The 22698-nt window shown below is 43.3% G+C and overlaps 2 protein-coding genes across 9 annotated transcripts in view; both read right to left on the reverse strand.

Moving 5' to 3' along the window:
* Window positions 1-7235, reverse strand: part of Tet (tet methylcytosine dioxygenase-like) — a 58136-nt gene extending 50901 nt beyond the window's left edge. For 2 of the 7 annotated variants that reach the window (XR_016140850.1, XM_089083159.1), the window contains exon 1: window positions 5517-5819. The gene's annotated coding sequence lies outside the window, so the exon portion shown is untranslated. Of the gene's footprint in view, window positions 1-2809; window positions 4313-5064; window positions 5820-6986 lie in introns of those variants that run through there. The other 5 variants (XM_089083162.1, XM_089083163.1, XM_089083161.1 and 2 more) reach the window with 5 other exon arrangements.
* Window positions 7236-16050: 8815 nt separating this feature from the next.
* On the reverse strand, window positions 16051-22618 carry spz5 (spatzle 5 Toll-1 receptor). 2 transcript variants are annotated; one of them, XM_011649776.3, is made up of 7 exons: window positions 20992-22618; window positions 20221-20375; window positions 18532-18621; window positions 18159-18290; window positions 17817-17972; window positions 17487-17732; window positions 16051-17261 (listed from the first exon to the last, which is right to left on the reverse strand). In XM_011649776.3, the coding sequence occupies exons 1-7, from the start codon at window positions 21019-21021 to the stop codon at window positions 17090-17092; spliced, it is 981 nt and encodes a 326-aa protein (XP_011648078.1). In that variant the 5' UTR covers window positions 21022-22618; the 3' UTR covers window positions 16051-17089. The 2 variants fall into 2 exon arrangements, with proteins under 2 accessions (XP_011648078.1, XP_011648079.1); XM_011649777.3 differs by lacking the exons at window positions 20221-20375; window positions 20992-22618 and adding an exon at window positions 18779-20181.
* Between the last annotated feature and the right edge of the window lie 80 nt (window positions 22619-22698).

Consider the following 22698-nt stretch of genomic DNA (forward strand, 5'->3'; position numbering starts at 1 on the left):
CGCGCGTGCATACGTTCACACATACGTACACAGATTTAATTCTCATCAGATTTAAATCTCTATTTCGAAATCAATTTTGATTATTGTAACATTTTAAATCTCTATTCTCCAATTTTTATAATTTAATTAATTCCCTCTCGTATTTAATATATATGCAAATGTGTAAAATTATATTTTGTATAATTTAATTGTAAATTCATAATTAATGGGGAACGTTATTCGTGGATTCGTGAATAATTGGACTGGTAAGATAATTTTCGTGGAAGGACTCTTCGGAGGGTTTCCCTTTCAGCAATTGAACTTTGCTAATGTTCATAAATCTTAGTCTACATTGAATATCGCGAACTTTAGTCTTTAAAGGTCGCGAATCTCGACGTGCCGATAGTGCGCGCGTAAATTCTGAATAGTAGCGTATTATTCTTTGTTTGAGACGACAACTTTATGAAAGACGAGTTATGAGATAAAGATAGATCCAAGACAATCGCCTTTTCTCCGTAAGCTTAATTAAAAAAAAATAATTAAAATGTAAAATGACGATATTGCATTTTCATAACTTGATAATCCGACTTGATTCTAATGTCCCTAATCATTGAATGTATAATTTAGATCATTATCGAATGTTTATTTTAGATTTTCCCGAAATAGAGGAAGAAAATTTGTGGCAAGTCGAAGTAATAAGAGCCAAGTAACTTTATGCTTTATTTCTTACTACACGCATAAAAATAATTTGACACCCGTTAGGTCCCTATCTCCGGTTGCACTTTCGTCGAATCGACTGTAGGTGCATGTACAAAAATTCAATCTCACCGTCGCCCATTATGTATAGGGTGATTTAAAAAAATATATATTAATTGTTGAATATTTATCACTAAACAATTTCTCTCGAGGTCAACATTGATAATTTAAGCAAGAAAGTTATTATTTGTTGATTTATGTTCCGAAGTAAACGACATGAAATATGAGATTACACTATTTCTTTGTTTAATCATAAATTTTACCTTGAAAAAGGACAAACTTTATTAATTCTATTAATTCTGTCTCTCTCTCTCTCTCTCTCTCTCTCTCTCTCTCTCTCTCTTCAACAAAAAAAAATTCAAAAAATGATTTTATTAATTTTATAAAAATTTTGGGGTAAAACTTTTAATGAAAACGACATGAAATTCTTCTGGGGACAAAGTGTAGGCATTAAAAGAACACCGTTTTTGGGACACTCCCGTATAGTCGCGGCAGAGAACGAGTCGTTTGCGAATTCTTTCGTTCGCGGCGAAGCGCAGGACGCAAATTCCGAGAAGCGCATATAAACCAGCTGCCATAGAGACCCGGAGATTCCACACGCTTGGAATTAATATTAGCCGTGCGTCGCTAACGCAAACGTCGCCGAGAAAAATCCACAGCCGCTTGTCGATTCGCGAAGCTGAATGATATCCCATCCGCGTGACATTCCATCAAATCGATGCAACGAACTGGTTTCCCTACCAGGGGAAACTCGGACGAGGAATACAAGACAAAGAAGTTTAAACAAATCCTCAAAAATAGTGGAGCAATCGTGCGCAAAAGTTTCACCGCGCGATACTTCTATCGTTATTAACTTCGGCCTAGCTCTCGGGAATGCGAGCACGCATCGTGCTGTTTGTCGTACATCGAGGAGAAAAAGGGGTAAAACAGTTCGCGCGCCATTTTTGCCGCAGCGTAATGCCGAAATTAGCGCGATGCCACTGCAAGAAAGGGGATTAACGCGTGAGAAAAGGAAAGATGTATCTTCGGCGTAATACAGAGTTCCAATTTGAACTCTTCAGAGAACTCGGGATATCTCGCGGATTTTCTCGTCCGTACCAACGCTGCGAAATCGTTGCGTTGAATGAAATTGAAAACGTATTTCGCGGTTGCGGGAAATGACAATTGGACCATTCAACAAACTCAGTCATCGATCGTAGATGAGAGAACGAGCGAAACTAGGAAAACCTCGGAGACGTTCGCCGAGAGAACTTTGCCGAGAATGTTGCTGGACGATCTTACGCGTTTGAGATTTAATCGTCGAACGACGAAAAAAATAAAGAAAAAGAAAAAAGATCTCGTGGAAGAAACTCCATCCCGACGGCGTCCTCGATGCAGCGCGGACGCCGCGGACGAATGGGCCGTGCGTACACGAAGAGCCCGATGCGTGTGCGCGTGCACATCCGTGGGACCTTGAATCAAGCGGCCTTTGTCGCGCGAGAGAGCCGAAGAGCTCGGCCGGCTTGCGCGCGAGGTTGGCGAAAGTGTACCCGAAGCTCCCTCCTGTTCCTCTCCTTTCTTTTTTTTTTTTTTTTGCTTCGCGGCCGCCAAGCGAGCGCGCGAGCGGCGCTCATTTTTGCCCTCTTCCTTCTCTCGAGCCTTTAGCCGCTCCGGAACTCCCTGGAGCGACGGAAACGGACGGAAGGAGATGCGTTTATTATTAGATTTCGACTCGTCCGATTCTCTCCCCGAGCGTCACGGACGGGCTAATGACGACTGTGCGCGCGTCTGTCAGCCGATGATCGAAAACGGGAGAGATGACAGTGGGCGCGTTATTGACAGCGCGGTGCGCGTTCGTCAGCGAACGAAGATCTCGCCTTGACAATCGTGTCTCGCACTCCGATGACTCGCGAATCCGCAGCCGAGGCGCGTAGCGATCACGCGACGCTCTATCTCCGCGGGAGAAGATTAGTGGCGATTGCATACTCGCGTTTGGCCCCTTTTTTAGCGTTTTTTTTTTTTTTTTTTTTTTTTTTTTTTTGGACAATTCCAAAGAGAAAGAGAGGGAACCGACTTCCGCGGTAATTATTTTTACCAAACTCGACTTCCTCGCGACGCTTGGCGAAATCGAGCGTCTTCCTTCTTCCCGCCAAGACCTCAGAGCCTCTCATTGGTTCTCATTGATCCCGATCGTCGATTCCATCCGACTGGACGGACCGATCCGTGGAAACAAAGGAGCCGCGCGGCGAACATCGAGGGATCACCCCGCGGGCGAACGGACACAGGCAGACAGGCGGGCAAGGCGGATAAACCACGCGCGTGGGGGTGGGAGGACCGGCACTTGGAATCGCGTCCGCCCGGTTGCTAACCGATGACGAGGTCACTTGTTGCTGTACAGTTTCGCGTACGGTAACGTCAAACTCTCGCGGCGTTCCCCGATTTCCGTCCCTTCCGCGGCAAGGGGGAGACGGGAGACGGGGGAAAGAAAAAAAAAAAAAAAAAAGAAAGAAATCGGTCGCGGTCAAAATAAGTTGCGTTTGACGGGCGCGCACGCATACGCGACGCATTCGGCCGCGCACTGATTCGCGCGCGGCAGCGCACGCACGTTAGCCGGCCGGCCGGCTGCGCGCTCTTCACGTACCGGGTGTTCGTCGGTTCACCATGGCCGACCGTAAGAGCAAGGAGGAAGAGGAGTTTCCGAACGACGAAAAGTGTTAGAAAAGGAAAATTACTCGGGTTTCTGGGAAATTCTTATGGGGACGTTGACCCATGATCCCATTTTGAAACCGTCAAAAACGAAACGAAGATCATAATTCAGCGATAATGGCACTGATTGAATGCGCCCAAAAACGAGGATGTGCCACCCTGTGTGCACTGCGTGCGTGCACGTGCGCATGCGCGCGTGCTCTCTCCGTCTCTCTCGTTCTCTTTCTTCCTCTCTTTCTCTCGCAAGATACCGCAAAGTACGTCGTGACGACGTTACGAGCATCGCGTACGAGAGCCGGTCACACGCTCGTTTACAAACGGCGGTGACGAGAAGAACAACAGCGACAACGACAACGACGACGACGACGACGACGATGGTGATGACGAAGGCGCCGACGACGATCGTGATATGATGATGATGATGATGATGATGATGATGATGATGATGATGATAATGATGATGATGACAAGAACGACGCCGATGAGACTGAAGAAGACGATGGAGTACGCGAGGATACGCATCGTAAAACACGCATATCTAGTGTAGGTGCGTAACGGTTCGTGTTAAGGGTAGGGGGACAAGCGAAGACTGTGCGGGGGCACGGGGCAGGGGCTAGCGCACGGGGGGGAGGAGGGAGGAGGGAGCGGCAGGAGGGCTTTCGCAGCGTTAAACCCACCCACACAGGCGCGCGATATCGGAAATGATATAAAATTGCGTCGAGCGCGACGCTGATATTTAAATTGGTTCGCTAAACCACGGATTAATGCGCGCAACGACGTCCGAGCCCACGCACGGACTTCGGAAAAGAGTGTTGCGTAAAAAAAAAATATTACGCGGCTAAATGAAAGGCAACTAACTTGACTACCGTGGGGTCATACATTTTTTTCCTTCTTTTTTTTTTTTTTTTTAAATGAAAAATCAACACTTCCTACAGCAATAATTAAACATCTCAAGACATTTAATATGACTTCAAGATGAAAAATTATAAAAAAATGCCTTGATAAATATCGAACGAGATTTAATATAGATTAAAGCTTCGGTTTGTTTATTATTCGATTTAAAATTCTCACATTAAATATGAATAATCAAACCAGGCTGATATATCGTTATAGACGTTATCAGCGTTGTTTCTTTCGATTATTAAAATATGCTAGTTTTCTGATATGTTATTTAGAAACGAACGCTTCTGTATCAGTAAAAACTGATTCGACTATTAGAGAGGGATAGGAATGTGCCGGGAATGAAACGCAATGGAGTGATCCCTGAATTGTTCGCCAATCTATTTTCCTTGTTCGTTCCTTTCTTCGTTCCGTTCTTTCCGTCATTCTACCAGGAGAGAATGGACCTTTTTTTTCTATTCGGCGCACTTGGATGACGAAAAAGAACTACTACAGTAGAATAGCTAGCTATTCGATCCGTAGCTGATCGGACATCACGAAGATTTCAAAATTTTTACACGATTCGCGTTGACATTTCCACTTTCAATCTTTCAAATGCTTCAAATGACTTCAAACGATATCTTTTCCCGATATTTTTTCCCCTTCTGCCTGTATTTCCCAATAGGTTTGTCGTAATATTCTCTAATAGCGAATGGTCTTTAATTTAAAAGATGCAAGCATCGATTGGTTTAAAACTATTGTTACCGTTGACAGTGACAAATTTTTATTCTCGCCTCTCTTGCCGTTGACAGCTCTGACAAACGAAAAACCGTCCGTCACATCACCATTCACAAGTAATCCTAATACTCCACTTGAGATGATTTCGACGTTCGCTTCTGCCAGAAGCACTCGGGGATCGTTTCACGCATATTTATTCCATTAAAGAGACAATACCGGTCGAAATTCGGAGACTTGGATCGCATAATCGCGACGCAAGATAAGTGACACATCTGACGAACGGCTCTACGTGTAAAACCACAACCGAAGATCTATACCAGCGAGATCTATGCTGTACGGAAAAAAAAAAAAAAAAAAACGACGCGGTCACGGTCGCGAGGAGGACCCGCCGGAGGTTCCCCCGAAGCCGCCGGAGCCAGGGCGCGTTCGCGCGGGTAAAACCTCGCTGACGGAAACGAAATAATGCGTGCGCTAAGAACCTGTTTCCCACACACACACACGCTGCGGTGCGTAAGTCGAGCCTAGGAGGGAGCGGAGATTCTTTTCGGGGAGGAACGCGCGTCAGTCGTCGTTGTTCTCACACGTTTCGACAGCGACGCCGGCGTCGGCGTCGACACACGAACACGTTTCTCGTTTGGCGCACCGCGAGACTCGTAAAACTTTCGCAGCACGATACGTGCATGCCGTGTTCGAGGACACTACCGTGCACCGCCGCCGGTTAACGCAGGAGGCGTTGACGACGGCGGCAACGGCGGCGACGGCGGCAGTGGTGGTGGAGTTGGCCGGTGGTGGTGGTTGCTACGATGCCACTGGCGGTGCCTGGTGGCGGCAATGGTGGTGCGACGGTGGGGTGGTGGTGTTGGTGGCGGTGGTAGTGGTGGTGATGGTCTCGCCGATGATGGCGATGTGATCGGAATCACGAAAAGGAATCACGCAAACGAAAATGCATCTCGGCGGGGCCCAGCAAACTTCCGCATTTGTCCCATTTTTCGTCTCGGGGATACTTGGCCGCGATCGTATTCTCGTTACTCGTACTCGTATTTTACGCGAGATCGTTTACCGACGAGGTCCTTGAAGAATATCGAAACAGTTTCGCTTGGCGGAAGTTCCGAGTTTACACTCCGCCCAAAAATGATTTTTTTTTTTTTTATTCGTTATATCTTGAGCAAGATTTAATTCGATTCGCTTACAAACTGTATCTTTTTCATAATTTTAAAGAAATTCGGCCACCACACCTCTCTCGTTCCGAAGAATCGTGTTCTCGCGCACACTACCCTATTTTTTTTCTTTTCCCACCAGTCTTTCTTCCTCTTGCGGACAACGAAGCACAGTCGAAGAAAGTAGCGATTCCGTGCTTTCTTTCTTTCTTATTGTGTTCTCTGCGAATATACCTGTACCTCATACATTAGCCAAAAACTCGTATAATTTCTAATACTGCTAAGCCATTAGCAGCATTAGAACGGCAAACATTCTGTATATTTTTCAATATCCGTGTACAGATCTAAATGTTTATAGATAGATAAATCCATCAATGTACACTGTGTGCTCTTTGCATGTTTTTATTTGTTTCAAACTAAAATAAATTTGTAATAAAGAAAATTTATATTTTTCAAGATTTCTCGAATTTTATCTTTCCGCGACCTGTATTAGACAAAACTGTGATTTCTTTTACTTATTTCTTACTTTGTATTTCTTTTGTCCTTCGCAAGATCGCGGACCATGTTTCGTACAGTACTCGCACCCGGCTTTACTTCCTAATTCTACACGCACGACGATTCTCCCCCCCCCCGCTCTCTCTCTCTCTCTCTCTCTCTCCTTTTCACACGCTCATGCAGAACACGCTTCCCTCACCGTATATGTTGGGCGTTGCACGTTGAACAAAATAAAACACGAGGCACCGGAGAACTTGGCTCTTTGGGCCAAGACTGAACGAACAAAACTGTATCTACCTTTGGTTTGGCGGGTTGCCCCGTGTTCAAGCTCCTCTGGTAAAGCAAGCGGCCACTCTGCGATTAGTAGTGGTAATAGTGATGACGAAGTAGTGGTAGTAAATAGGTGGTAGTAACAGGAGTAGTTGCAGCAGTAGTAGTAGTAGTAGTTATAGTAGTGGTAGTAGAAGTCTTTGTATGTTATTCACTCGCGGACTCGCTCGCTCGCTCCTCCGCTCACAGCTGCCTGCTGGTTTTCGTGCGTTCGTCTTTTACGCGATTCGGCCATGCTCGGCATACATCGGCTGTCATTCCGCCTGCTATGGCGGGAACCTAGGACTTGGTTCCAGGACCAACACATCGGTGGGGAAAGAGGAGCAGCGAGAAGGAATACATGGAGGGAGAGAACGAGAACGGTACGATCTCGTTGGAGCTCGCGAAGCGGCTCCGACCGATGCACGTGTGCTGTGAGGGTTGACAAGGGGTGCGAGGAAAAGGGTACGGGGAGGAGTCCGCGGATGGGGTTGGCGCACGCGCATCGCGACCCCCTCGCGAACGAACGAACGAACGAACGAACGAGCGTGCGAGCGAACGAACGACAAAGGGGATGTTACGAACCTGCTTCGCTCAAGCGGTTTCCTCATCTTCGTTCCGGATGGTCTTGCCGAAGTTGGTCCTCCGTGTTTTTCGAGAATTCCTTCGATCTGTACGACTTTTGCGAATCACATCGCTAGATAAACCTGCAAATCTGCAAAAGTTTATCTGGAACGCGCGCGCATTGTCTTTTCAAAAAAATATCGTAGTTATAGAAAGTATTACTTCAACGACTACGTCGTTAGAAAATCAGCTAGAAAAAAATCATCAAATCGATCACCATTCGACCAACTTATATAAATAAATCGCAATTAATTGTCTTACAGATCAACGAAATTTTAATACGATTGGTTTTATTTTGTTTCGATCACGTCCCTTTCCGCTTTACGGAATCACATTCCAATTTGCGAGCTACTCGATTTCTTTTCCGGGAATCGTAAAACAAAAAAAAAACCAAAAAAAGAAAAAAAAGAAACGAGAGAGCTCGTAAAACGTATAAGCTAGGCCTCACTTTCATCCCTCGAGCAACCAATCGTGGCTCTCGGAGAGCTTCTTTCTCCTCCCCCTAATCCCGAGGGCTAACGATTTATTTCAGCGACCTCTCGGATTCGATATCAACGACTTTTCGGGCCCCGAGGCGAGGCGCAGCCTCGGCGTAACCCTTCCCGCGAATTTCTCACCTTCCACCCCCTCGAGCGCGAGCGATTTCGGCAGCCGACAAGTCACGCGCGGTAATGTCTCATAACGCGTGGATGTGGTAAATGGGGCAGGGATTTGATTTGGTTACGTTTGGGGGCTCTCCACGATAACACGTCGAAATGTATTACACGACAATAATACCGTCGTATTTCCCTGGCGCGGAAATCTCGAGCTCTTCGTACCGCGCACGCTGTTGTCGACTTTTTCATGAGGGTACAACAAGATGTTTATCCGAGGTGTTCACACACACACACCATACCACCACACACACACACACACACACACACACACACACACACACACACACACACACACACACACACACGACGCAGATACGGGCGTTTTTTCAACGGATACTGCGTTCGCTGCGGGTATATTCATCATTTTTATTATTGGATTATTAAGTTAAGCCAGATGTTAAGCGACGCGAGAGACCGAATCTCGCGTTCTAAGTATTCGAAGTATATCTAATTACACGGCTGAAAAGTGAAGAGTGACATCTTACAGAAAAGAGTAGCAGTCTTATCTTCGAAAATTAAGACAATGTGATGTAACTTGATTTTCAGTTTAACATTATCTTCAATATAATCGCCCTCATTCCTCAACGTCGCACCGATCATGTGTTCGCAATCAAAGGCGATCCGCGAAACAGCCCGTAAAGTCATGAAGTGGCCCGGGGCCAAGTTCATCCTGGAAAGCCCTTCTGCCCGAGTTTCCCAGATCCCCATATCGACTAGGGACTCTATCTCCCGACTTCTGTGCAATGTGCGGTTAGGCAGTGCGAACATATGCACGCACGCACGCACGCACGCACGCACGCACGCACGCACGCACGCACGCACGCACGCACGCACGCACGCACGCACGCACGCACGCACGCACGCACGCACGCACGCACGCACGCACGCACGCACGCACGCACGCATCACCGAAAAGCTCGACTAATGTGCGGAGACCCGATTAACATGACAATAGCAACCGTATGCAGATATAAATTAATACGTATTCTTTTCCCGATGGAAGAACGGCGGATCATGGCGGTGCTGCCGCGTCCCTTTCGCGCGTAATGATGCGACCGTTTGATAAATCACCCTCCCTGCCCTAACTAGATCGCGTTTGTGCTCGATCAACTCTCTCTCGCTTGCAAAAAGCGAATTCGAGAATCGAGTTCTCCGCGCCCTGTGCGCCCGCCATTTTGCGGTGTCGTACAAAGTTTCGAAGATTTTCAGATTACAATGATGTCGAGACGAGACTCGAGACGGAGTTTATCGTTTAGCTCGAACATTAGTATTTTAGACACCTCACGCCGAAAAGAACTTTACGAGCGAACTACCTGATCTCATTTTCGACTTTTACGAATTCAATATAAGCCTAAAATATGAAACCTTTATCATGCTTCCTTTCACGGAATCTTTCCTATTATATCGGTCTTTCTCGTAACAAATCATTGATTGAAAATCGATTGAAAATTATTTTCTATTGAACAACGTGTCATCCAACTTCGAAGAATCTCAAAAGTCATTAGTTATACTAATGTAAAATTAGATTAGGTTCAAACTTCTTTATGCTGTAATGTCGCTGAAATGTATATAAAAAAATTAATCTTAAATCAAGGCTATATATTCTCATATATAGGCAAGAATATTATAATCTTGTTAGAAAAATTATTATTATTTAATTTCGATTTGATTGAATTTGTCTTGATATAAATATTACATATTTCTTGATATAGATACTTTATATAAGTAAGAATATTGTAATCTTTATATAAAAGATTTTTAACTTTGAGTTTTGATTTTTAGCAAAAGTAATACTTGTATCAATACAAATTCAATCAAACGAAGAACAAATTTATATTCGTGCCTTGATTTAAGACTAATTTTTTTCTGTGTAGATACGCAAATATTTATTATGCTTCAAATCTCAAAGTCTCAAGAAATATTTTTATATATATAAAATTAAATTGTTATGCTGTGTGTGTGTGTGTGTGTGTGTGTGTGTGTGTGTCATTTGTGATAATATAAAATAAATTTGAAGAAAAGTATTAATTTTGATTCCAAATATCCAAATGTTCATCAGTGAAATAGAATCGATCAAGGAAAACTTCCGCGCTCGTAAATTTCGATCTTACAGGACGATCTTGCGCCATGTGTGCCGTATTGCGTCAAATACGGTAGTGAAAGCAGCTGCAACGTCGTGACACGCGTCCATTGTCGGTATTTCATGGGCAACGAAAAATGAAAAATCGTCCCTCGTATTCCCGTCTCTCGTCATACGAAATCTCTTCGCCCTTTAACCTCCGACGTGGCGAGAATCACCTGGAGCGCGAAACAGACAGAGATGGGGAGAAACTTCTTTTGGAAATGTATTCTCACGATCTAATATTTTTTGTCTGTATAATTTGCGCGTTGTTTTTTAAAGAGAAATCTTTAAAGAGATTCTTGAAACAATAATAATAAAAAAAAATACGCAGATATACAATGTATTATAAATAGCTCGATATGTATTATACAATTAAAATACAGAATATAATTAACAATAAAAGTAAAACATTTTAATAAAAAATTGACTTGAAATTTCTATTCTATTCACTGAAACATCTCACATCACGTGCGACGGTGATGACACTACAAGCCAAGAATCGGTGAATCTGTCCAAGAACCTCAGTGCGAGGGTGCAAGAGTTACTCTCTAGGTGTTCGAGCGAATTGGGGATCGCGCTAACTCCCTTCTCTCTTCCCATCCACCGCGTGCCATCCTCGATATAGTGGCCTGCCACTAAATCACCCCAACCGAAAGGGTTTAAATGCTCTTTTTTTTGCCCTTTTGCGATAGGGTAATAACTGGAATAGTAGGATATCCAGCATTTCTAAGAAAAATACGAGATTGTAATGCACTACATATCCTTTCTCTCTTTCTTTAATATTTTATTCAAAAATATCAAACAGTAAAGTAATTTCTTGGTAAATTTGAATATTATACAATAAATATTATATTTAGTAATAGTTTTAGTAATATTATATCTGGTAAACCAAGTACAATTTTGCTAAAAATATTGCTAAAATATTAAAAGCATCGCGCGCGGTTATAAGGCACTATATAGCGTGCGATTATTTCCTCATGGCAAAGTCGTTAAGACTTATCTTCATTATGATGGTCGGCGAATCGTAACGATATCACGATCGATACTTTCTCTCGCAGAAGCTCGTTAGAAACATCTGCCGCATCCTGACGTCGTCATTCTCGCGAATGGTTGCGGCTATGAAACGTCAGGACAATTTCTGTGTATTGTCATTTTAGGTTGTTGCTTCCCCTCTTTCCCGCGAATCTCTTTTCAAATCCAGGTACTTTCCACGACATCGATCATTTCTTGACAATACTATTGATGCAAATGAAATAAGCTATTAAAATAATGTTTAATTAAATAGCAATAAATTCGAATGTTTTGTAATTTTGTAACGAAATAATTCTCAAAAGACTCGATGTTAAGTAATTATTTTTTGCGATTACACATTGTGAAACGAGGTAGGATAAAAGCGGGATATAAGTTAGAAAGAAAAGTTTAAGAGAACGACAAAAAAGAAACCAGCAACTTTGGGGGTAGCCGTCGACAAGGTAGACCAGAAAATCCAGAAAAAGAGTCGCGTCGTCAACGGCTAATTTTTCTGAACCCTTAAAATCTCCCAGAATCTCCCTCAAATCCTGATTCTCGTTCCCATTGATAAGGAGAAATACACGTGATGTCTTCTAAAAGAGACAATTGAAAATAATTATTCGTAGAGCGGAACGCTGCGTACGAGCCAGCGTTAAAAAGCAGAGATAAAAACTCTATTTCGTGGCCTCGTCATTGTATATATTATAGATTAGGCAGTTTTTTGACCCTATTTATCATCCAAACGTATGATTACGCGTACATAGCCTCGATAAAAGAATTTAAACATTTAACGGGCGACTGTGCGGACTCGTCGTCGTGTGTGTGTGTGTCACGTGCTCGTAGTACACCGTGAAGTTTGCGGGACCATCGATCGTCCTCTCACGCGGTCTTTCGCGAGTCTCGTCACGGCACGTCACAGGAGGCCGTCTATGCGTGAGCATGTGTGTGTGAACATGTGCGAGTATTCGTTCGTTCGTCGTGCGTGCGTGCGTCCGTGCGTGCGTGCGTGCGTGCGTGCGTGCGTGCGTGCGTGCGTGCGTGCGTGCGTGCGTGCGTGCGTGCGGCGTGCGTGCGTGCGTGCGCGCGCACCCGGAGCACGCACTTACGCACGATCGACGCGGATCGCTCGTTGTGCGTGGTGCGTGGTGCGTACAGCGCGGCACGCTTCGTTGCCATGACGACCGGTGGCAGTGCCACGCATTGATCGCAGACTCCTGCTCGCTCGCTCGCTCGCTCGCTCGGCGGTGCGTGGACTGCGGAGTCGAGTGCGTAGAGACGCGACGGAGAAGGAGAGGAGAATACACATGCACATGCACACGCACATGTATACGCGCGCGCGAACGCATGCATGCGCACACGCACGCACACATGAATGCATGTATGCACGCACGCGCGCGCGCACGCACGCACGCACGCACGCACGCACGCACGCACGCACGCACGCACGCACGCACGCACGCACGCACGCACGCACGCACGCACGCACGCACGCACGCACGCGAAGGGCAGGCATCGGGGATAATGCGCGTACGAAGCGGACACGCCAGGCTTCCTCGCACACTCTGCGAGGCTTTCTTTCGTGTTTTATAACGACGATTTAGAAACGTCCATTTAAATTATAAACTATCATTATTCTCGCCCGTACAAAACAATGATTATTAATTCAACTCTCTTGAACTTCTCTCTGATCAAAACACATGTTATCATCAAATATTCTCAGTTCTGTCATTTTATTGTCAATGTCTTTAGACGTCGCTTTCTACGAGTAAATCTGTTTGGGATTGATGTAAATTGATAAAAATAAAATACATTCTCTCTGTCTCCCTTTCTCTCTCTGTTATAAATATATTTTATTTTTTTGTGTTCCTAATGTCTCACAAGTTATATCGCCATTGCAATTTGTTTTCGACTCTGAGCGGAAGAGCCGAAGATTCACAAGGGCCGTACTTCTTTCCCGCGAAGATACAATTCGAGGTAATAAAATCGCGCGTCGCCGCGCGCCGCGTCGAGCGGTGTCGACCGAGCAGAAGCGGCAATGGATGAACGAAAGGGTTAGCTTCGAGATTAAAAGGAAGTCACCCCCTGCTCCTCCCTTCTCATCTCTTCCATCAATCACAATTATATCCTCTCTCTCCCCTGCTATCGTTCATAATTACTGCTCGTGACTTTATTCCGACGCTCGAAGCTGCCGGTCGACCGGCTCGGTGTGACGCGAGAAAAAAAAGAGGAAGAAGAGAGGGGACATGAATGCTCGGAGCGAGATGGAGAGAATCGACTTTTGGCACGGAGATTACTGTAAAACTCTCCGTTGGGGGTGGCAGGTATCACTTGTGAGGAGAGAAAAAGTTGCAAATCCTCCCGGTCGTAGCTTTGATTTCGTCGCGGAAACGGAAACGAAAAACGTCTGCTATCTCTGCTTGAAAAGGAAAAAAAAAGAAAATAAAAAAAAAAAAGGGAAAATCCCTTTCGAGCCACTGTTCCGCGTTCGCAAAATTTCTACTCGAACGAACCGAATGAAACATTTTTCTCGAACGCAATCGAGATGCGATCGCTCGGATGCGTCCCGTTCGCTTTCAGTAAATAATGTCATGGTATTCGATGACGCAGAGCGCTCGCGCGTACACGGTGCATTAAACGCCACCGATGAACTTACGTCACATTAAAAAAAATTATTACCAAGTATCCAAGGTCGCTGTTTTATGCAAGTTCGCCTGTGGAAAAAAATATCATAGGTAAAGTCTGTGCCGTCAACGCTGACCTTACGCAGTTTTTTTTTACGCATGGTAAATCCCGATTCCGTTGTCATGTGATGTGATATTTTCACCGACTGACAATCGCCCGGTAGAATCGAGGCGAGGTGGGAAACGACGGCGCGGCGCCTAATTAATCGAGCGATTTCGTGAAATTCGTGGTCGCGACGTTTCACTTTTGAACACGGAACGACGTCAGCGAACTTAAACTATCCGATCGTAGAATGGAAGCGGAAATGGGTCAGACATGGGATTTGATACAAGACGCGTATGGTTTCGACACGCGGAATTGGAGTCGGAAGCGAAATTATATAATGAAACCCCCCCCCCCCCGTAGAGTTAACAGTACAGACATGTAAACGTCACGGTATACAGCGGCTTCTCTCTCCTGGTATTCGGTATATTTTTATAAATAAGTCCACCGTCGTTTGTGCGCGGGTCCATGTTCTTCGCTCGTCATCTTGCGACTTGGTAGGGATCAAAGGTGGGCTTCCTCTTCCTGAAACGTGACATCTGGACGCCGTGAATCGACTCGGAATCTCGATTTAATCTCATGAAGGCTCCAGATGCGAAGCAAACCGCGGTAAATTATTGCGGTACCATTTGGCGCTTTATTTACGCGAGTATGAAGAGAAACTGTTGTAAAAACTCTTCTCAAAACAAGTGACGCGACTGGACAATTAAGCTTGGACCGCTAGTTTGTAACTCACGGAGGCAAAAATATGAAATACTAAACTCGATAGATAAATTAGAATTAGACAAACGATTTGAACGATTTTCAGGAGGATTTCAACATTTTTCTCTCAATTGATACATTGATATATCCTCCGTATGTATCCTGTGTACGTATGCTATCGCAGGACGACCTCGCTCCTTTGCGGAAGGCCCCCTTCATCCGCCGGCATGGCTCACACATGCTTACGCGCGTGCATATAAACGGAAACCCTTCAAGTAGCCTACCATCCCACCTCGTGTAGTACAGACACTTCTGTCACGCACGAGTGGAGGGAAACGCGTAAAGTACAAGTGCACGCGTATGAGCGTATATACCTAGCGTGTAGGTGCATCGCGTTGCGCTCACGTACGTACGTATGCCTAGAATTCACCCCTCTTCTCGCTGGACGCCAAGGGATGTCGAGGGGGATACCGGGGTGGTTCTCGAGCAGGTGCAAGCGAGTGGGTACATGCGAGAGAGCGCGTTTCTCCAAGCAGAACAGAATCTATTGCGAATCCACGACGCGCTGAATGTTTTATTATTGTCTCTCTCTCTCTCTCTCTCTCTTTTGGAAACGAGCGTTTTCCGGTTTCACCGAAAATGATTTTTCACTCCATTATCGCGACGCCCGGTTGATCACGTAAATAAGTTATACGCGAAAATCACTATCGCGATCTATGCGTCGCTTCTGTTCGCTTACGAACGAAACACAGTTAAATATTTACGCGTTAAGCATCGTCATCTTTGTTGAAAATCACAAGGGCTTTAACGCCATTATCAATGTTACGGGCGTAAGGGCTTTGCAGGTTCGTGAAAATTGTCGGGAAATGGCGCGAAAAGGGTGTCACGTTACTCCGCAACATTTCCGCGCGAAACTTGCGCGTGTCTGACCTCCAGTTTTCTTCCCCCATCATCCCCCATCCTCCCGTCACTCGTCCTTCATCCCTCTCTCCGTTCGTTCATCCGTCCTCTTCCAACCGGCACGACTTGCGAAATCGAGCTCCCTTATTTTATGCTCTCTCAGATCCCTGCTCGCATTCTTCGAACATCTAGTATATTCACCTTCTTGATAAGGTGTCACGATTAGAACTCCGATGTCGTGTTTCACGCAACGTCGGCGGAGGAGCCGTTAAGTTATTTAGTATGATAAATCGTCATAACAATTGGCGTATGCTCATTTTGCGTAATCTCAAAACGAAATTTATTTCATATTTTTTTTAACAATAATCCATTATACTTTTTCAGAGAACTATCCTATACGATGTATTTAGCTTCCGCTAAATGATTTACAGTTTTCACTAAAACGATTTATATCAATAAATGATAATTGTATTTTCCAAATTAAATGTTATTTATTCCTAGCGTAGATAGCATGCGTAAAAAAATCCATTTTTAACACGCAGTTGCGAGATTTCTTCTCACCGTTGCTCTTCCATATCATTAGAGAGAAACGCTTATATCATATAAATAAGCTTCGTAATTATACAATTATTTATCGAGACATTTTCCTCTTTTATTTCTTTTTTTAAAACGATAGAAATATTTCGAAATAAAAATATTATTAATTAAAAATTATTTATGAACTGATGATCCATTATACTAGCCTCTATCTCCATGATAAAATAATTCTAAACAAATTAGCGATCAAGGATGCTGAAGAGTAAATAAAAAATAATCCAAGATAATTTTACTGTAGTTTCAATAAAATATATATAAAAAAATCCACATATGTGTCTCTTATCCTAAATGCGTAACGCAAATATGCATGGAATATCGTATGGTAGCAGAACAGCGACATCTCTTGTTAAGACTATTTGTTTGTTCATTCCGAAGAAACATATTAAAAATGTTTATCAATGTTTTTAACAAATTTGACGCCGCTTGCGATTTGTAATTAACAATGGCAATTAACGATACGCTGACAACGTGTGTCCGCTTGAACACCGCTGGTAAGACGCAGTGCGATGACACACTTGCTCGGATACATCGTTCATAGAACGCTACATTATCGGTACTCACTTTCAATGCCGTTGCCAGGCGCGCTCTGTGTTACAATACTGACAATACGAATTACAATCATTGACAAATTACAAATTATCGTGAAGAAAACCTCGCGTGTAATCAACACGCATTTAACAATCGCATTTAACAATTTATTTTCTTGAAAGCGCCCTGTTCGCGTCACTGCGCGACGTTATAATCACCGTATATTTTCAAAAATTCGGTATAATCTGGCACGAACAACCGTGTGGAAACCAGAACAAGTCGGAATACAGTCGATTTCCGCTGCCTTCAAGAGCGATTAGTCTCTTTTGCACAAATTGTTGCTGGCATCTGCTTCTATACCCCTCTGGAATGGAGCATATTCCGTTGCACTTGTCATTCCTAAAAGCATAAGAGAATCGATATCTTCTTCTTCTTCTCTTTCTGCCTCGAATTCGTTAAAGACGTCTCAGCGTGTCATAGAATATCTCCTGAATTAATTTTATTTGAAGTAAATGTAAATATTAAAATGTGGATTGAAGCGGAATAATTTTTATATCTTTGCAGATATTTTCATGGAAAATATTTTAGATTTATCATCGCAACAAATTTTTTAAGCACACTTACACGCATTTCTCGCTTCTGACGAGTTGCGAATACTTGTTTTGTCCCGGAAGATTAACAACGTACATCCAATTGCCTTGTTTATTTAGAGCTGCTCTGGGAGCAATGTATTGCGCTTGCGTGGGACACAAGGCAATGGCATCCGGATTGTTTGACTGTCTCTTTACACGATCGTGCTTAAATTTCGCATATCCCAACAAGGGATTCACGCTGTAAGTTCGCGGCGATATTTTGTCACTTCGCGAGTACCTTTATTTAACAGAAAATAATAAATCTTTGAGCAGAGATTAAGTAGAGATTAGTATTTAATTTTTCCGATATGATATTTGCTACCTTTTCGTCAACCACCATTGATTTGATCCAAACATATTTATAAATTCCTGCGAATAAGTATGATCGATCTGTCGTGCGTCATTCTGATGATACTTCAACGTTACTTCCGGGAGGGAAGGATTTTTCGGTGATTGCGGTGGTGCAGAATATTTGTAGCTGCAATATAACAAATTTAATTTAGAAATTGCAAAATTTAACTTAAGATTTGTATGTTAATATCATATAATTATTTGAGTACATTTTTTATTTCGCGTCAACAATAATATAAATAATGTAATATATGACATAAATAATTTGTGTGTGTGTGTGTGTGTGTGTTTTGTGTGTAACAAGTCTTCTTACCTGTGATAACGACTACTATTGGATGGAGGTCCATATACTAAGGCTGGCTGTCCTCTTAGAGGAAGCTGCGTATACAATTGACTATCGTCTTGTCGTGGATACTCATAGCCTTGATTGTAATCCGGAGGAGAACTTGGAAAAAATGACGATAACAAAGGAATACCAATAACGGAATACCAATAACAATCAAATTAATTAAATTTAATAATTAACGATTTAACGATTTTAATGATAGAAACGTCGCGAAATTATCAAAGTTTATATTCGTACTTACCGATTTGATTTGTCTCTCGTGCACATGTAAATCTCTTCCGACAGTTACAAGTGTTAAATGTATCACGCGATATTCTATAGTTACATTGAAGATACATACCTGTAAGAGTTGAAATCGTCGCGAGATTCATCTTGTAACGCGGTGTTAAAGTCAAAGCTGCACTTGTCGACGAGAAACATGATGAGTTGTCTAAAAAAAAAAAAAAAAGAAATAGATAAAGGAGAAAAAAAGAAACCGTCGCGGTCTCTCTCGAGAATGGAATACAATGTGTTTGATAAAAACGAGCGATGCATTCTCTCGAGGATTACATTCGACCTTTGGCCCCGCACGCGTGCCGAGCTCTTACCGCAACGCGTATCAAAGACCGTCTACTTCGTCTCTCTCGCCAGACACAACCGAGATTCGTTTCTCTTCCAGGTTAACAAAAACTTATTTACGCAGGTGCATGCTCAATTGAGTATATTGCGTAATATCGCGTTAGAGACCTAAGCAAGCGTCAGAACGAGCGAGACGAAATGCAGAATGTTTGCAAGCGAAATGACACGCGCGGCGTGAACGATAGGCCGACTCGAGTCAGCCGACAATTTGATATTTCTGACAGTCTAATTGACCGTTGTTCGGGTCATCTATATGCACATAATTATCAGGAAGTGACAGCTGTCGGAGTAGCAAGTTTCTCGAGCTGCTGAAATTATTCAACCTATTGAATCGACCATCGCGACTTATCGAAATCCATCTTATTTCGCTAATACTAGAAAGTGTTTGAAACTGCATGACCGCGTGGAACAATGTAGCACTGTCAGCGACACAAACGTTCTCCCTTTGAATATTCTTCCGTTTTTTTAAAGAAGGCCGTTTTCAGACTTGGCCGTTAAAGGACGATGTTATTTTATTATGACGATACACTCATTATCCGATTCATCATTATTTCATACAGATTTGTTCAGACGCGACTGTACTCGCGAGTGTACTCGAGTAATGCCAGTATTACTCGTGCAAACTCGTTTCAGAAATCATTTCGAAAGAGCGCGATTTGTCCGGTAATGAAGAAATAAGGAAGTACCGACGTTTGGCACACAACGGGGCTCGATTTCGGGCTATTGTAACGGGCCTAATAATTATCCAACAGCGTATGACCGCGCCAAGGCCATGGTCATGGTACGCTGAGCAACGATCTCACGGACGTTCTTACGTATTATAGCGGCCGCTCACTTTACGTAACTTTTCCTAACATCTTCGGGATAGTACTTGAGCGTGAAAGTGCATGCGGGATTTGGGAAATCAACTCCCAAACCGACGAATCACTCGCGTACGTAGCGCGCGGAAAGGCAAGCGCGGAGTGTCTGACGAGCGCTCTCATTTTTTTTTTTTTTTTTTTTCTTTTCTTTGCTCGATTCGTGATGGAGATTCCTCTAGGTTACTATCGTTCTCGCAAAAAGCCTGGACGAGAATCGTTTTATCGTCGCGAGAGTCGCTCCAGCGACTAAAATTGATTGTGCAAGTCTACTAAGGTGAGCTCGCATGCTTTCGAGAAACGAATTCTCACCTCCGAGGAAGAGAGGAGAGTTAGCGGACTTTCCCCTCCAAAAGTTTTTCTCAACGTCGGTCATTCGTATGCATAGAGGAAGGCGGAAGGTGAACACGGTGGACACAGCGGAGGAATATCAACAATTCGGAAATGGGTCGACCGAATCGCCGCGGATTTCCACTTGTTGTCCGTTAGTTTGTCGCCGGACCAATAGCGATATTTCAGAAGGGACGAAAAGGAGGAGATCTAAGGGCACTTACCGAGGATAATGGTCCAGAGTTTCGCAAAAGGTCTGTCCCGGTGGCGCGCAACTGGGGGTGTGTCCTGGAGGCGCCGGTACGAAGGGCTCGTATTGCGGCCGTCCAGGACATCCGTACTCTGTGCAGGGTTCACCTCGAGTGACCATCAAGAAAAACTGTGTATAAAGAGATATATTAAAAAAAAAAAAAAAATCACACAAAAAATATTATAGCTCAAAAAGAATAGAAACATAAAAATTTTTTGTTATTATTTTTTATTATTAATTCTGCTCAAAATACTCGTTCTCTTTTCATTGTTGTTCTCTTCGTTATTCGTACGTACATGAAATAAAAATTTGCATGTGTGTTTTGCATTTGCGGTCAAATCACAATAAAAGTTGAAAGAGACCGCCGAGATCACTAATGCCGACTTAGCTTTATGCAATGTAGAACTCTACTTGTGTCGACGCAACAGTTTACTTATTGTGAAATGCCGCATGTCGACTAATTGATCGCTTGTTGGAATACTTTCTGTACATGGTACAAACCCGTGTGTTTGACGACGATATTAAATCGGCTCTGATTCAGCCTATACTACGTAATTTGATCGCTAGATAAAAAAGCATTAACTATTAATCAAGAAGATGAGTCAACGGGAATCGCGATTAGAAACCGCGTATACAAAACGTGCACGTTAACAATTAATGGAAAGAACGTTACATCAGATTTAAATCCAGCTTCCTGCGTGATCCACAACGATTGATTATTCTTAGTACTAGACCAACCACTTACGATTGATATTAGGTGCCATGCAAACGCCATTTTGATCTATCGGTATATGATTCACCCCTGCGTGAATAAAACCTTCTCTCCTGTGGTGAACGCGGCAGGTGTCTCGGCAGGAAGGAGGCCGCGAAGTCACTTAATTGGCATCGCGTGCTGATCAGTCGCCGTGCCGATGTCACTGCTGATAACCCAACCCGACCCAGGGATCGTTGTCTTGAAGACGATCGTGAGGAACAGAAGTCCCGTTGACGTTAGACGACAAACGAACGGAGTATCGAGTATGTCGTACTGGTCGGTGTACCTTGAAATTTTTCAAAATAAGCGATAGCTCGGTATTCGATCCGGCCGAATCTCCGATTCGCGATTAACTTTGAGGACTTTAAAAGGAAAGCGAAACCCAATCCCAATTTGGGAGATGCTCTCTTGCTGCAACGCAAGCGTAGCTCGTTGTCGTCCCTCGACTACGACAGAGCGCGATCAACCATAACGGACGTCTCTCCACTTTTGGCCAGCGTGATTCGAAAGTGTCCACGACACTGGGTCCAGACACTGGCGCGATTCGGCTCTACGCGCCGCGAGTCTACCTAGCAACGTGGGATACGTGGGTTTACCTGTGCGTTGGCTCCTTCCTCGAGCGCAACGTGCACGAGTTTCTGCGGGGCTCAGGGTGGGGTAGGCGGGCATATACTTTCACTGGGATACGTGCGGCGAGGGATTCGTCGACCTTATGACAGGCACGAACTGAGTTTTTCTCTGGATGACACGGATACATCTTGATTACGCGACATCGACTAGTATGTCAGAAGAGAGAAAGAGAAATGCCGCTTCTTCGTATATCGAAGCTCAATTCCGTACGTTTCAGCTGACAAGAATCGCGATAAAGTTTCTTTTTTTTTTCTTTTTTTTTTTTTTTTTTAATGAAATATCGCGTACGACTTTCCGATTATAATATTTCTTTGGTGGACATAAATTTCTTCTACGAAGGATTTAACGATAGGCCATTCATCATTCATTGTAATAATAAATACGATGATATCGGAATGCTTGAATGTTAAATAAAAGTAACGCTAAATATTTCGAATAATTTTATAAATTTAGTCTGATTAATAATAAGTTGTGTTAAATTATGTGATATTTAATCATGAGATACTTTAATAATCTATGACTTGAATACATAATAGTTTTAATAAATTATTTCCTGGTTATTGTTCAGATATACTCGGTGGAATAAAAAGTGATCTTAATCATCAAGAAAGAAATAGATAAATGATTATCATATAATTGTTTTATTATTAATCAGAGTTTCTCCACTTAAGGGGATGCTTTCTGAAGATTCCGAATGAATTTTGCGATGAAAAAGCGCCCTCATCTAAACGGAACTAAAATGTCGATAACACCGACATTTTTATTTCGTTTCCATGTATCATATTAGTTCAAGTATACATAATATATATATATATATATATATATATACATATATATATATATAAAATTTGTTAGATCTGAGCATACATTATCACTTCTGATTAAATTAAAAATAATAAAATAAATATTATACTTAAAAAATATCTTATTGATATAATATAGGAGAAATGTGAATTGTGCACGTCGCTTTTGCACGTTTTCGTTTTTAGTTTGGTGTTACACTTCTGATGGCGCTTGAAGTACATGCTTGCGTTTAGTGCGGTGACTAAGTTATCTACCGAGAGAATA

The sequence above is a fragment of the Pogonomyrmex barbatus genome, unplaced genomic scaffold (genome assembly GCF_055798465.1).
Source record: "Pogonomyrmex barbatus isolate J1 unplaced genomic scaffold, ASM5579846v1 scaffold7, whole genome shotgun sequence".
Taxonomy (NCBI): domain Eukaryota; kingdom Metazoa; phylum Arthropoda; class Insecta; order Hymenoptera; family Formicidae; genus Pogonomyrmex; species Pogonomyrmex barbatus.